At 36.5% G+C, this 15,946-nt stretch overlaps 1 protein-coding gene and 4 non-coding genes across 6 annotated transcripts in view; 4 read left to right on the top strand and 1 right to left on the bottom strand.

Annotated features, from left to right (window-relative positions):
• LOC142342584 (uncharacterized) overlaps nucleotides 1-15,289 on the bottom strand; it is an 83,581-nt gene extending 68,292 nt beyond the window's left edge. For both annotated transcript variants that reach the window (XM_075393961.1, XM_075393962.1), the window contains exon 1: nucleotides 15,213-15,289. In XM_075393961.1, coding sequence (XP_075250076.1) covers nucleotides 15,213-15,287 — 75 coding nt within the window. In that variant the 5' untranslated portion in view covers nucleotides 15,288-15,289. The remainder of the gene's footprint in view (nucleotides 1-15,212) is intronic.
• Trnai-aau (transfer RNA isoleucine (anticodon AAU)) lies at nucleotides 276-349 on the top strand. The gene has a single exon. It is a non-coding gene; the product is annotated as a tRNA-Ile (tRNA).
• On the top strand, nucleotides 2,520-2,593 carry Trnai-aau (transfer RNA isoleucine (anticodon AAU)). Its single transcript has one exon. It is a non-coding gene; the product is annotated as a tRNA-Ile (tRNA).
• On the top strand, nucleotides 10,913-10,986 carry Trnai-aau (transfer RNA isoleucine (anticodon AAU)). Its single transcript has one exon. It is a non-coding gene; the product is annotated as a tRNA-Ile (tRNA).
• On the top strand, nucleotides 12,053-12,126 carry Trnai-aau (transfer RNA isoleucine (anticodon AAU)). Its single transcript has one exon. It is a non-coding gene; the product is annotated as a tRNA-Ile (tRNA).
• Nucleotides 15,290-15,946: the final 657 nt, after the last annotated feature.

Raw genomic sequence — 15,946 nt, 5'->3', positions numbered from 1 at the left:
CCATCTCAGCTAAGCGCACCTTTATATTGATTCGCCTGACCTTAGCATCGCCATCAGCAGTTGTTTTAGTTTTAAAAAACTGTTGAAAACAGATATTAAACAATGGCTAAAATGCAGCAATTAGTGATTTTGACAAGCTTAAATAAATAACTGATTTCATACCAGGGCAGTTGCCAAACCAATTTAAGCGATCAAAATAAACTAACTAGTGTATCTCACGAATATCTGGTATCAATTGAATGATCTAATGAGAGCATCCCAGGCCACAAAACCAAGGCCTTATAGCTCAGTTGGTTAGAGCATCGTGCTAATAACGCGAGGGTCGAGAGTTCGAGCCTCTCTAAGGCCAAAACTTTTAGTTGATTAAAACTAAGAAATTTCAGATTTAAACCTTCCATGCTTTCAATTGCTATATAGCCAGCCTTATTTACGAGAACCATTTACAGCGATTTTGGCTAAGCGCAACTGTATATTGATTCGCCTGATCTTAGCAGCGCCATCAGCAGCTGTTTTAATTTTTAAAAAACTGTTGAAAACAGACGTTAAACATTAGATCAAGTGCAGCAAATAGTGATTTTGATAGGCTTATATAAATAACTGATTTCGTACCAGGCCAGTTGCAAAACCAATTTAGGAGATCAAAATCAACTAAGTAGTTGATCTCACAAAACACCTGGTATCAATTGAATGATCTAATAAGAGCACCCAAAGAAAGCAAAACCAGGCGTTTAGCTCAGTTTGTTAGAGCAACGTGCTAAAAACCCGAGCGTCTAGAAATCGAGCTTCTCAATGGCCAAAACTCTTAGTCAATTAAATCTAATAAATTTCATATTTCAACCTTCCATGCTTTCAATAGCTATATAAACAACCTTATTTAAAAGAACCATTTCAGCTAAGCGCACCTTTGTATTGATTCGTCTGACCTTAGCATCGCCATCAGCAGTTGTTTTAGTTTAAAAAAAACTGTTGAAAACAGATGGTAAACATTTGCTAAAATGCAGCAATTAGTGATTTTGATAAACTTGAATAAATAACTGAGCAAATGCAGCAAATAGTGATTTTGACAAGCTTAAATAAATAACTGATTTCGTACTAAGGCAGTTGCAAAACCAATTTAAGCGATCAAAATAAACTAAGTAGTTTATCACACGGGTTATCTGTTATCAATTAAATGATATAAGAGCATCCAAAGAAAGAAAAAAACCGCACTTATAGCCCTGTTGGTTAGAGCAATGTAATAATATTGCGAGGGTCGAGAGTTCGAGCCTCTCTATGGCAAATATAAACTAAAAATTTCATATCTAAACCTTACATGCTTGCAATTGCTATGTAGCTAGCCTTATTTAAGAGAATCATTTACAGCTATTTCGGCCATGCGCACCTGAATTTTGATTCGCCTGATCTTAGAATCACCAGAAGCAGCTATTTTAATTTTAAAAACTGTTAAAAAAATGTTGAACATTAGATCAAGTGCAGCAGATAGTGATTTGATAAGCTTAAGGAAATAACTGTTTTTGTACCAGGGCAGTTTCAAAACCAATTTACGAGATTAAAATAATCTAAGTAGTTGATCTCACGGAAAAACTGGTATCAATTGAATGATCCAATAAGCGCATCCGATGGAGGAAAAGGGCGTATAGCTCAGTTCGTCAGAGCACCGTGCTTATAACACGAGGGTCGGGAGTTGAGCCTCTCTATGGCCAAAAATTTCAGTCAATTAAAACTATAAAATTTCATATTTCAACCTTCCATGCTTTCAATTGCTATATAGCCAGCCTTATTTAAGAGAACCCTTGACTACTATTTCGGCTAAGCCCACCTGTATATTGATTCACCTGATCTTGGCATCGCCAACGGCTGCTGTTTGAATTCGAGAAAACACTTTTCAGGAATGATGTTAAACATTAGATGAAATGCAGCAATTCGTGATTTTCATACGCTTAATTTCAAACCCATTTCATACCAGGACGTTAGCTAAACCAATTTAGGAGATTAAAATAGACTAAGTAGTTGAGCTCACTGAACAACAGGTATCAATTGAATGATCTAATAAGCGCATCCCAAGAAGGAAAATGGCGTATAGCTCAGTTGGTCAGAGCAACGTGCTTATAACGCGAGGGTCGAGAGTTCGAGCCCCTCTATGGCCAAAAATGTTAGTCAATTAAAACTATAAAAATTCATATTTCAACCTTGCATGCTTTCAATTGCTATATAGCCAACCTTATTTAAGAGAACCATTTATAGCTATTTCGGCCAAGCGCACCTGTATATTGATTCGCCTGATCTTAGAATCGCCAAGAGCAGCTATTTTAATTTTAAAAAACTGTTGAAAGAAGATGTTTAACATTAGATCAACTGCAGTAGATAGTGATTTTGATAAGCTTACGGAAACAACTGATTTCGTACCCGGCCAGTTGCAAAACCAATCTAGGAGATCAAAATAAACTAAGTAGTTGATCTCACGGAACACCTGGTATCAATTGAATAATCTAATAAGCGCACCCAAAGAAAGCAATACCAGGCGTATAGCTCAGTTGGTTAGAGCATCGAGCTAATAACGCGAGGATCGAGAGTTCGAGCCTCTCTATGGCCAAAACTTTTATTCAGTTAAAATTAAGAAACTTCATATTTAAACCTTCGATGCTTTAAATAGCTATATAGCCAGCCTTATTTAAGAGAACCATTGACTACTATTACGGCTAAGCCGACCTGTATATTGCTTCGCCGGATCTTGGCATTGCCATCTGCCGCTGTTTGAATTCGAGAAAACACTTTTCAGAACAGATGTTAAACATTAGATGAAATGCAACAATTTGTGATATTATACGTTTAAATTAAAACCGATTTCATACCAGACGTTTGCTAAACCAATTTAGGAGATTAAAATAGACTAAGTAGTTGAGCTCACTGAACGACAGGTATCAATTGAATGATCTAATAAGCGCATCCCAAGAAGGAAAATGGCGTATAGCTCAGTTGGTCAGAGCAACGTGCTTATAACGCGAGGGTCGAGAGTTCGAGCCCCTCTATGGCCAAAAATGTTTGTCAATTAAAATTATAAAAATTCATATTTCAACCTTGCATGCTTTCAATTGCTATATAGCCAAACTTATTTAAGAGAACCATTGACTACTATTACGGCTAAGCCGACCTGTATATTGCTTCGCCGGATCTTGGCATTGCCATCTGCCGCTGTTTGAATTCGAGAAAACACTTTTCAGAACAGATGTTAAACATTAGATGAAATGCAACAATTTGTGATATTATACGTTTAAATTAAAACCGATTTCATACCAGGACGTTTGCTAAACCAATTTAGGAGATTAAAATAGACTAAGTAGTTGATCTCACGGAACAACTGGTATCAATTGAATGATCTAATAAGCGCATCCCAAGAAGGAAAAGGGCGTAGAGCTCAGTTGGTCAGAGCAACGTGCTTATAACGCGAGGGTCGGGAGTTGAGCCCCTCTGTGGCCAAAAATTTTAGTCAATTAAAACTATAAAACTTCATATTTAAACCTTCGATGCTTTCAATAGCTATATAGCCAGCCTTATTTAAGAGAACCATTGACTACTGTTACGGCTAAGCCGACCTGTATATTGCTTCGCCGGATCTTGGCATTGCCATCTGCCGCTGTTTGAATTCGAGAAAACACTTTTCAGAACAAATGTTAAACATTAGCTGAAATGCAGCAATTTGTGATATTATACGTTTAAATTAAAACCGATTTCATACCAGGGCTGTTGCAAAACCAATATAGGAGATTAAGATATACTAAATAGTTGATCTCACGGTACATCTGGAATCAATTGAATGATCTAATAAAAGCATCCAAAGAAAGAAAATTTGGGCCGTATTGCTGTTGGTCAGAGCAGCGAGCAGATAACGCGAGGGTCGAGGGTGCAAGCCTCTCTAGGACCAAAATTTTTAGTCAATTAAAAAAAAGTTATTTCATATTTAAAAAATGTTCATTTAAAGAAGAACCAACGTGTTTAGTTCACAAACATTAGTTTTCTTTTCCGAATAAAAGGCGCTTATAATGTTCATTACACGGGCAATTCTTGTCTTATTAAAGAAAAGTGTAAAACTGTTTCCTACAAGCCATGCAACTTGATGAAAACCTCATATTCATCGTCATGTACATAATGAAAATACTTTAATCAAATGGTATTGTTTCAAGGTTGAACTCCATACATAAAATTTCTGAATAATGTTTGTTATCTTTGTGTTTCCTGAATTAGTTTATCTTTTTGAAAAGTGTCCGATTGCAAAGGGTGAGTGCTTTTTAGCTGTGCGGCTTACGCTTTGGTTTTTATCCTGTTAGCTTCAGTTCGATTCTTGGCGGCGTCTGTTCATCGGTTTGCATTCATAGTTCGATCGGTTTGAATTCATAGTTCTTGCATTCTGTTTCTACTTCACTTGTTGTGCTTAGTTCATTTTCGGCATTTAGATCTTAACGATAGTGCTCACCATACCAGATATAGCATCAGTGACTACTGATTGAATTACTTTTGTTGGACTATGAAGTGGCATGTTTTTTTGTTATTCGTGTTGTAAAGTTTTCTTAGTTGGAAAACAATCAAAAAAGTTGGTAATTAACGTTACTTGATCGTTATTTAATTAAAAGTACCTGCTTTCTCCTTTTCTTTTTACTGCTCAGAAAAATCTACCTGCTTCAAACAAGCATTTAGTTGAAATGTCTGCACAATTTTTTGATGTATGTCAGGAGACGAAAGCTGTTAGAATAGCTAATATTTCAGTGCTGTTCAACAGACGGTGCTTCTTCAGTCGTGATTCTCTCGTTCTGAAAGTTCATAATTTTTTCCGGTCACGAGCAGTTACCTACTGTGGAATTTTGCTGGACATTGAGGTGGAAATGTTTCCAATGCTGAATCATTTGCTAATGAAATGAACTCATACTTTAGATTAGGTTTTGTCGTTATCCCATTTTTCCTTTTATTTTGGTTTAAAGGGATAAATTTTTGAATAGCTCATTTGTGATCCAGTGTTATTGAGGAAAGTGCTTTCCTGGGCCATTGCTTTTTCATTCCAACGTTAATTTTGTTTTGTTCCAGTAAATTGTATTTCCCAATCAAATGTGATATTGTTGACGAACCCCCTAATGTGAAGCCATTTTTTGCTGTAACCTTTTTGATTACAGTTCATTGATTCGAAAAGCATTTAGCGGGTTTCAGGTTAGTCTGTTTATGAAGTCAAAAGCAAATCAGTCCTGCATTTTCAGTGGCTCATATTTCGTTGACCAAAACACGTAGTCTCATTCTTAGTCTCAAAATTCTCAATTTGAAAGCTGTTACTGGAGAGCGCAGGAGAAAAAAATAGAAGATGTCTGGTCATCCTGAGGACTTTCATTTAGAATGAAATAAAATCTGACAAAAGAAAGAGAAAACACTAAGTGTTGAAATTGCTAAAATTAGAGATTAGTTAGCAGTTCTAGTATTTGCAATTCAGGTAGTGCACATTCTTTGCTTAGACAAGGATGTGTTTGATTTTGTTGAACTTTTTCTGCGAATGTCTCACTCTTTTACATATTATTTCCATTAGCTATGAGAGCAACTTCGGACTATGTTATCACTGTTTCAAAGTGACAAATGTTTTCTTTGAAAATTAGCTGTTCAGAGCATTTCTTCGGTACAAAGCTTACCGGTAGCTTACCGAATGGCTTTAGCTGTCTCAATTTTTTTCACAGGTGTCCTCAAAGGTGTCCATTTGCTTTTCAAGAGTATTATACTTTCTATCTAGGCAAAACGGACAGTTCATTTCCGCATTCAGTTGAATTGGAACTCAACAAAGAGGAAGGCACACCAAAGAGGAAAACAAGCACATAAATTCTTGACCTAATGCTAGACCTAGACCGTAGCTTATTGGTTTTCAGACCAACATCTGCGCATAACCAAAAGTTAGAAGCTATCTCTGCATTCGTATTTGTTCTGATTCTATTGATGTATCTTTTAACAAACACCTCAAGACTTTAATTGGTCATCAATGCAGCATATTACTTTTAATCAATCCTTTTCGTTTATCTCTAATTTTGTTCTATCTTTGTTACAATATAACTTTGTGTGCGTACGACAAAAACTAGCACATCCATAGGGGATCCAAAGCTTAACTTTGCGTCAATCTAATTTTCCGCCGTCTACTGGTGACCGCCATTGTTGAAGAATGGTTTAAAGCGCGTGTACACAAACTGCATAGCACAGTGGTTACTAGACGTTACACACTGAGGATCGGAAACGTAGACTGCATAGTAAGTTGAGGCATTGTTCTAACTTTGAAATGCTTGAAACCAGAGGTAACATGGTGCAGCGGTTGAAGATGCAACTTCTAAGCTGGAGGCGTGGGTTCGAATCCCGTCAGAGGCTTGGTGTTTCGCTTTTCACCTTTGACAATTTTGAGGAGCTTAATTTTGATTCTATCAGTGTCTAAAAACGTGCTATCTGCCATTTATGTTATTTTCTTGACGTTAATCCAAGCAGGAACTGTCTAAGGGGCTTGTCCTTTCATAGTCAATAAGCAATGAACCAGCTGTACTACTTTTTCATAACTCGGGCCGAAACGGCTGAAATTGACGAACGTCGTTTCTAAATATCTTTTCCAATTCCTGCGTGCTGCAGGTCGAGGCTTCTACCAGACATCTGCGTTTGTGTGTTTGTTTTTCTTTATGGTGAGTGGAGGGAAGATAATGAACGAAAAAGAGACGGACGTCAACAGCACAAAAAATCAAAGTTCGAGTGACAGGGGGAATTCCTGACCAGGGGGGACCGCCTGCTTTGCTAGATGAAATGCAGCAATTTGTGATACTGATACGCTTAAATTCAAACCAATTTCATTCAAGGACGGTTGCTAAACCAATTTGGAAGACTAAAATAGACTGAGTAGTTGATCTCACCGAATACCTGGTATCAATTGAATGATCTAATAAGAGCACCCAAAGAAAGAAAAATTGGGCCGTATAGCTAAGTTGGTTAGAGCAGTGAAGAAATAATCCGAGGGTCGAGAGTTGGAGCCTCTCTTTGGCCAGATCTTTTAGTCAATTAAAACTATGAAACTTCATTTTTAAACTTTCAATGCTTTCAGTTGCTATATAGCCAGCATTATTTAGGAGAACCATTGACTGCTATTTCGGCTAAACCCACTTGTATATTGCTTCGCCTGATCTTGGCATTGCCATCTGCCGCTGTTTGAATACGAGAAAACACTTTTCAGAACAGATGTTAAACATTAGATGAAATGCAGCAATTTGTGATATTATACGTTTAAAATAAAACCAATTTCATACCAGGGCTGTTGCAAAACCAATATAGGAGATTAAAATATACTTAGTAGTTGATCTCACGGTACATCTGGTATCAATTGAATGATCTAATAAGAGCATCCACAGAAAGAAAATTTGGGCCGTATTGCTCAGTTGGTCAGAGCAGCGAGCAGATAAAGCGAGGGTCGAGGGTGCAAGCCTCTCTAGGACCAAAATTTTTAGTCAATTAAAAATAAGATATTTCATATTTAAAACTTCCATGCTCTCAATTGATATGTAGCCAGCCTTATTCAAGAGAATCCTTCATAGCTGTTTTGGCCATGCGCACCTGTATATTGGTTCGCATGATCTTAGCATCGCCATTAGCAGCTACTTCAATTAAAAAACTGTTGAAAAAAGATGTCAAACATTATATCGAGTGCAGTAGATATTTTATATAGTCAGCCTTATTTAAGAAAACTATTGACAGCTATTTCGGCTAAGCGCACCTGTATATTGATTCGCCTGATCTTGGCATTGCCATTTGCTGCTGTTTGAATTCGAAAAAACACTTTTCAGAACATATGTTAAACATTAGATGAAAGGCAGCAATTTGTGATTTTGATACGATTAAATTAAGACTGATTTCATGCCAGGGCAGTTGCAAAACCAATTTAGGTTATTAAAATAAACTAAGTAGTTGATCTCACGGAGTACCTGGTATCAATTGAATGATCTAATAAGAACATCCGAAGAAGGAAAAATGAATATAGCTCAGTTGGTCAGAGCAACGTGCTAATAACGCGAGGGTCGAGAGTTCGAGCCTCTCTATGGCCAAAACTTTTAGTCAATTAAAACTAACAAAATTTATAACTAAACCTTCCATGGATTCAATTGTTATATAGTCAGCCTTATTTAAGAAAACTATTGACAGCTATTTCGGCTAGGCGCACCTGTATATTGATTCGCCTGATCTTATCATCGCCATCAGCAGCTGTTTTAATTCAAAAGACTGTTGAAAACAGATGTTAACCATTAGATCAAATGCAGCAAATAGTGACTTTGATAACTTAAATAAACAACTGATTTCGTACCAGGGCAGTTGCAAAACCAATTAGGAAAAAATAAAAAGTAAGCTGGAGAATAAAAAGAAACACCGGATTAATCAACTGACAACCCAGACGTTTATATAAGTTCAGGCCGTATAACGCAGTCGGTTAGAGCCTCGTGCTCAAAACGCCGGGGTCGAGAGGTCAAGCCTCTCTATGGCTAATTTTATTTCCATTTCACCGTTCAATGATATACGATAACAAAAAAGGAAAACCTTTGTTTATGATAAACAAGAAGTTTTAATTCAACACGAAGAAAAAGCGCGTGATTTTGAATTTCCTGAAAGGAAAAAAATAGTCACATTTATTTGTTTTTCCCTCTATTCCAAGCAATTTCAAAAAGAAATAATTATGATTCTACTTAACAGAAAGGTTTATATAATTTTCTATATTAAACGGTACATTTCGTTTACAATTCAACTACCAGTTGTGATGGCATCTAAATTGCAGTGGGTTGAAAATAGAATGGCCGGCAAAAATTTTTAGTCAATTTAAACGGCCAATATTTTTAGTCAATTTAAACTACGAAACTTTATATTTAAACCTCCCATGCTTTGAATTGCTATATAACCATTTACCACTGAGAAACATTCACCGCAATGTCGGCTACGTGCACCTGTATATTGATTCACCTGATCTTAGCATCGCCACTAGCAGCTGTTTTAATTTTTTTTAAAAAAATGTTGAAAACAGATGTTAAACATTAGATCAAATGCAGCAATTAGTGATTTTGATAAGCTCAGATAAATAACTGATTTCCTACACTGGCAGTTACACAACCAAATTAAGAAATCAAAATCAACTAAGTAGTAGATTTGAAGGAAAGTCTGGTATCAATTGAACAATCTAATAAGAGCATCCAATAAAGAAAATCAGGGCGTATAGATCTGTCGGTTAGAGCATCGTGCTAATAACACGAGGGTCGAGAGTTCGAGCCTCTCTATGGCCAAAACTTTTAGTCAATTAAAACTAAGAAATTTCGGATTTAAACCTTCCATGCTTTCGAGTGCAGTAGATATTTTATATAGTCAGCCTTATTTAAGAAAACTATTGACAGCTATTTCGGCTAAGCGCACCTGTATATTGATTCGCCTGATCTTGGCATTGCCATTTGCTGCTGTTTGAATTCGAAAAAACACTTTTCAGAACATATGTTAAACATTAGATGAAAGGCAGCAATTTTTGATTTTGATACGATTAAATTAAAACTGATTTCATGCCAGGGCAGTTGCAAAACCCATTTAGGTTATTAAAATAAACTAAGTAGTTGATCTCACGGAGTACCTGGTATCAATTGAATGATCTAATAAGAACATCCGAAGAAGGAAAAATGAATATAGCTCAGTTGGTCAGAGCAACGTGCTAATAACGCGAGGGTCGAGAGTTCGAGCCTCTCTATGGCCAAAACTTTTAGTCAATTAAAACTAACAAACTTTATAACTAAACATTCCATGGATTCAATTGTTATATAGTCAGCCTTATTTAAGAAACTTATTGACAGCTATTTCGGCTAGGCGCACCTGTATATTGATTCGCCTGATCTTATCATCGCCATCAGCAGCTGTTTTAATTCAAAAGACAGTTGAAAACAGATGTTAATCATTAGATCAAATGCAGCAAATAGTGACTTTGATAACTTAAATAAACAACTGATTTCGTACCAGGGCAGTTGCAAAACCAATTAGGAAAAAATAAAAAGTAAGCTGGAGAATAAAAAGAAACACCGGATTAATCAACTGACAACCCAGACGTTTATATAAGTTCAGGCCGTATAACGCAGTCGGTTAGAGCCTCGTGCTCAAAACGCCGGGGTCGAGAGGTCAAGCCTCTCTATGGCTAATTTTATTTCCATTTCACCGTTCAATGATATACGATAACAAAAAAGGAAAACCTTTGTTTATGATAAACAAGAAGTTTTAATTCAACACGAAGAAAAAGCGCGTGATTTTGAATTTCCTGAAAGGAAAAAAATAGTCACATTTATTTGTTTTTCCCTCTATTCCAAGCAATTTCAAAAGGAAATAATTATGATTCTACTTAACAGAAAGGTTTATATAATTTTCTATATTAAACGGTACATTTCGTTTACAATTCAACTACCAGTTGTGATGGCATCTAAATTGCAGTGGGTTGAAAATAGAATGGCCGGCAAAATTTTTTAGTCAATTTAAACGGCCAATATTTTTAGTCAATTTAAACTACGAAATTTTATATTTAAACCTCCCATGCTTTGAATTGCTATATAACCATTTACCACTGAGAAACATTCACCGCAATGTCGGCTACGTGCACCTGTATATTGATTCACCTGATCTTAGCATCGCCATTAGCAGCTGTTTTAATTTTTTTAAAAAAATGTTGAAAACAGATGTTAAACATTAGATCAAATGCAGCAATTAGTGATTTTGATAAGCTCAGATAAATAACTGATTTCCTACACTGGCAGTTACACAACCAGTTTAAGAAATCAAAATCAACTAAGTAGTAGATTTGAACGAAAGTCTGGTATCAATTGAACGATCTAATAAGAGCATCCAATAAAGAAAATCAGGCCGTATAGATCTGTCGGTTAGAGCATCGTGCTAATAACACGAGGGTCGAGAGTTCGAGCCTCTCTATGGCCAAAACTTTTAGTCAATTAAAACTAAGAAACTTCAGATTTAAACCTTACATGCTCTCAATTGCTATATAGCCAGCCTTATTTACGAGAACGATTTACAGCAATTTTGGCTAAGCGCAACTGTATACTGATTCGCCTGATCTTAGCAGCGCCATCAGCAGCTGTTTTATTATTAAAAAAACTGTTGAAACCACATGTTAAACAATAGATCAAATGCAGAAATTAGTGATTTTGACAAACTTAAATAAATAACTGATTTCGTAACAGGGCAGTTGAAAAACCAGTTGAAGAGGTTAAAATAAGCTAAGTAGTTGATTTCATGGAATACCTCGTATCAATTGCTCGATATAATCAGATAATCCAAAGAAAGAAAACCAAGGACTTAAAGCTCAGGTGGTTAAAGCACCGTGGTAATAACTCGAGGGTCGAGAGTTCGAGCCTCTCTATGGCCAAAACTTTTCGTCAGTTAAAACTAAGATATTTCATATTTAAACCATCCATCCTTTCAATTGCTATATAGCCAGCCTTATTTACGAGAACCATTTACCGTTTTTTCGGCTAAGCGAACCTGTATATTGATTCGCCTGATCTTAGCATCACCATCAGCAGGAATTCATTTTCATGAAAAAACTGTTGAAAACAGATGTTATATATTTGATTAAAGGCAGCAATTGGCGATTATAATAGGCTTAAATTAATAGCTGATTTCGTACCAGGGCAGTTGCAAAACAAATTTAGGAGATCAAATTGAACTAAGCAGTTGATCTGATGCATTATCTGTTATCAATTGAATGATCTAATGAGAGCATCCCACGAAAACGAACTAAGGCCCTATTGCTGTGTTGGTTTGAGCATCGTGCAAATAACGCGAGGGTCGAGAGTTCGCGCGTCTCTATAGCCAAAACTTTTAATAAAATAAAATTAGGAAATTTCATATTTTAATCTTCCATACTCTCAATTGCTATATAACCAGCCTTATTTATGAGAACCGTTTACAACGGTAAAGTATCTCACGAATATCTGGTAACAATTAAATGATCTAATGAGAGTAACTCAAGCCAGAACAACAAGGCCGTATAGCTCAGTTGGTTAGAGCATCGTGCTAATAACGCGAGGGTCGAGAGTGCGAGCCTCTCTATGGCCCAACTTTTAGTCAATTAAAACTAAGAAATTTCAGATTTAAACCTTCCATGCTTTCAATTGCTATATAGGCAGCCATATTTACGAGAACAATTTACAGCAATTTCGGCTAAGCGCACCTTTATATTGTTTCGCCTGATCTTAGCCTCGCCATCAGCAGCTGTTTTATTCCCAGAAAAAACTGTCGAAAACAGATGTTGTATATTTGATTAAAGGCAGCAATTAGCGATTTCAATAGGCTTAAATTATTAACTGGTTTCGTAATAAAAAACTAATTCAGATCAGAATGAACTAAGTAGTTGATCAGATGAAATAGCTGGTATCAATTGAATGTTCTAATAAGGGCAACTAACAATAGAAACAATAAGGCCGTATAGCTGAATTGGTTAGAACAAACTGCAAATAACGCGCTGGTCGAGAATTCGAGCCTCTCTAGTGCCAAACCTTTTCATCAAATAACATAGCCGGCAGACTGCCGGAACAGCTGCGGAAGAATAGACCTGCCTGCCATATAATAGAGATAGAAACAGATACAGATCTAAATTTTAAAAAAATCGACGCCGCTCAAACAACTAGGTAAAAAATCATTCAGCGATAAATTAATAAAGCTTGTTAAAATTAATTCCGCAGAAGCCTCCTATTAAGGACCGTTACTGCACATATGAGTTCCTTTGACTTTAAACAAATTCAAATTAAACTTAAGTTTTAAAGTGCAAAAGTCATTTTATTGAGTGAGGTACGTCACGTATGATCAAAATGTAATCACGCAAATAACCTGAAAACTTTTGCTAAAGCGAGTGAGAAATGACATCACGCGCGCAAATGCCGTTAGTGAGAGGAAGAAGTAATTCAGAAATTTTGACTTTTTCAGCTTTGCTGTGTGAACAATTGCAAAACGAAAAAAGAGCGTCAGACGACGAAACAAAAAACATAGCAGGACAAGTCCTGACGTACAATTCAAAGAATTTTCGTTGACTAAACAAAAAATATAGACCTAGAATGGACTATGAGTGAATTGAGAAAACCATTTAAAAAATCAGATAAAAAAATAAGAAAAAAAACAGAAGATCAATGTCAAAATGCCGCATGTGAACAAAAAAAACCACTAGCGAGAAATTAAAATTTAATTCAAACAAAAAAATTAGGCCTAGAATTAGCCGTCAATGGATTGGGAAAAACATTTAGAAAAAAACCTGATCCAAAAAATCGAAAAAACAGTAAAAATCAGAGTGAAATTGCCGCATGTGAACAAACAACCACTACCGAGAAACCGAATTTTTGTTCAAACGCCGTTTTCTCACTCTACTTTAAAATGAGAGCGAAAAAAATTCACGCCGCAAAACCACTCGCTTTTTCGCTCCATTTCCTGTTTCGGCGTGACCAAAATCACTACTCCAATTTAACTTCAAAAATCATGAAAATGTGTGAACAGATCTTAAAAAAAAGACAGCGCCCCAATACAATTCAAATTCTTTGAATTGTAAAAAACCAAGAGCACCGCAATATAGCTTCGCTCAGCTTACAGCTTCGCAGCTATAAAAAGTAGGAAATTTAAAAATAGGAAACAATTGTGGACACAAACGCGAGGAACAGGAAGAACGAACTGCTGAATTGGGTACAACATCGTGCTAAAAACGCGAGGATCTTCCATTTTGAATCTTCCAGTTCAGCATTTGACCTATTTCCAAACCATAACTAAAGCGGTCATCTGGATTCATTTCGGCCATTTGCTCCTATTTTGATTTGCCTGAACTGAGCATCGCTGTAAGCAGCTTCAGCTGGTGTAATTCAAGAAAAGATAGTTGCAAACCAATTCTTGAAAATTGACCGCCACATTGTGATTCTGATATGCGTAAACGATAACCTCTTTTCGTATCAGAATACAGAATAGTCGCCCAGCAAATTTAAGAGATCAGGGGAAACTCAAGTAGTCGATATGATGAAACAGCTGTTTAAATGAAATAATCTACCTATTAAAGGGGCAAAAAAGTCAAGTCCCGCCAGGTGAGTAGCTTAGAAATTTTTATGGGTGCCAAAATTGATCACAGAAGCCCTTGGACTCACGGATGGCAATCTGAGATCTTCACTACTAAGCTTCACAGGCTTGGATGCTTCAAGATTGCAATATATTTTCAGCTTTAAAACAAACGTTTTTTGTCAACTGAGAGAATGGGAGGCGATATTGAATCAGAAGCGTGTGGCATCTTAAAAACTCCTGTAACAATATCTCTCCAAAATTTAGCTCCTGTTAATGAAATTAACCAATGAACTTGACTATTTATAAAAAAACTTCTAACGAGTTGGATAATCACGTTGGACTCTCACGATGGTCTTTTCTGACGGGAGTCTTCACGTGTACCAGTTTTAGGTAACTAAATGTGATGCAATTTTTATAGTTCTTCAATTTTATCCAGGATCAAATAAAGCTTTAAGTAATAATTTGTTAAAAGCTCCCAAATTGGATACCACGCGGCAATTGATATAATTAAAGTTAACATTAATTAATCTTTCCCATTATGGCCTCCGTGTAATTAGTGGGGCTAGAACCTCGTATAACCAACACCGATACGACGTTAGAGCTAGAGCATCGTAACCCCCCCCCCTCACCCAAAAAAATGGTGTAAATGTACAACAAGCCAAGCATTATTTTTCTTCTCTTGACTTTTTGTAACTGTTGTTGATTTGATTGTTTGTTGATGACTCTTAACTGTTATAAATAGGAGCATTAGATAATTGTGAAAAACAGTATCTGTTTATATTCAGCGTTATATACTCCACATTAACAACGTATGATCTGGGTTAATTTTTCTAATTTTTGAACTTTATCGATCATCTACAATATGAGGCATATTTTCACCGAGAAGGACCCTGCAAAATAAAAGAATGTGCTAATTCTTTTAAGATCCGTGCATATCTACGCTTATATCGTATTATCATACAAGAACCATGCTATACTTCTGCGAAGTCTATCAACTTTCTGCAATGATCCCTGCAATTTTCTTGCAAGGTTTTTGAAAATTGGGAGAGATTATTGTAAGGTCGAGTAAAATCTTATAAGATACGTCTTTGTGCTGTACAAGGGTTCCATACCTCATGGGGTGCGAATGGAGGCATGGGCGACGATTCCTGCCAGTCATCCACTCGGCTGTTAACTCCCCCATCCATCATCACCCCAGCCCCCTCTCTCGCTCCTCCCCCTCCACCTGGACCCCCTCCCCGTGGTCTACCCGCAGTACTGCAGGTGATCGAAGAACCCCCGTCCGAGTAGTGCATCACGGGCTAAAAACAACAAACCGATGTGTCAAGATTAGTAAGAAAACAACAAAGTAGACAGACTTCACGATGCTCAAGTGACTCTACTTATTATGATGCGTAGGCGTAGTTTAACTTCTATAAGATCTACATGTAATTAAAGGGGAATCTCCCACTAAAGCCACACCAATGCAATTATAACCAGCCAATTATGGTAAATTTACGATAACGGGGGGCTATAGGTTATATGACCACTAAACTTGGGGGGGGGGGGGGGGCTTTAATGGGCAAGACCGCCAAACTTTAATATAATTTCTATACTGGTGATGATAGGAATCGCTTTTTAATATCGAAAAGCTAATTTGTACTTTTTACTAATTACTTTTAATTGCACAAAAGGTAAAATTGAACCTACGGTTATAGCTTTTAAACTTATTTCCTGAAATCATAGTTCAAAATTTCATTGAATAATCCATTTTTATAATTTTCATTTCCGGGATCAAAATAGCCAATCAATAATTTACAAACTTTTGGGAACTTAGAGAGGGGATGTAGCGCTTGAGGGGTGCTTG

Source organism: Convolutriloba macropyga, chromosome 7 (assembly GCF_964194025.1).
Source record: "Convolutriloba macropyga chromosome 7, txConMacr16.3, whole genome shotgun sequence".
NCBI lineage: Eukaryota > Metazoa > Xenacoelomorpha > Acoela > Convolutidae > Convolutriloba > Convolutriloba macropyga.
The sequence above is the reverse complement of the archived record's forward strand: the minus strand, read 5'-3'. Positions and strand labels throughout refer to the sequence as shown.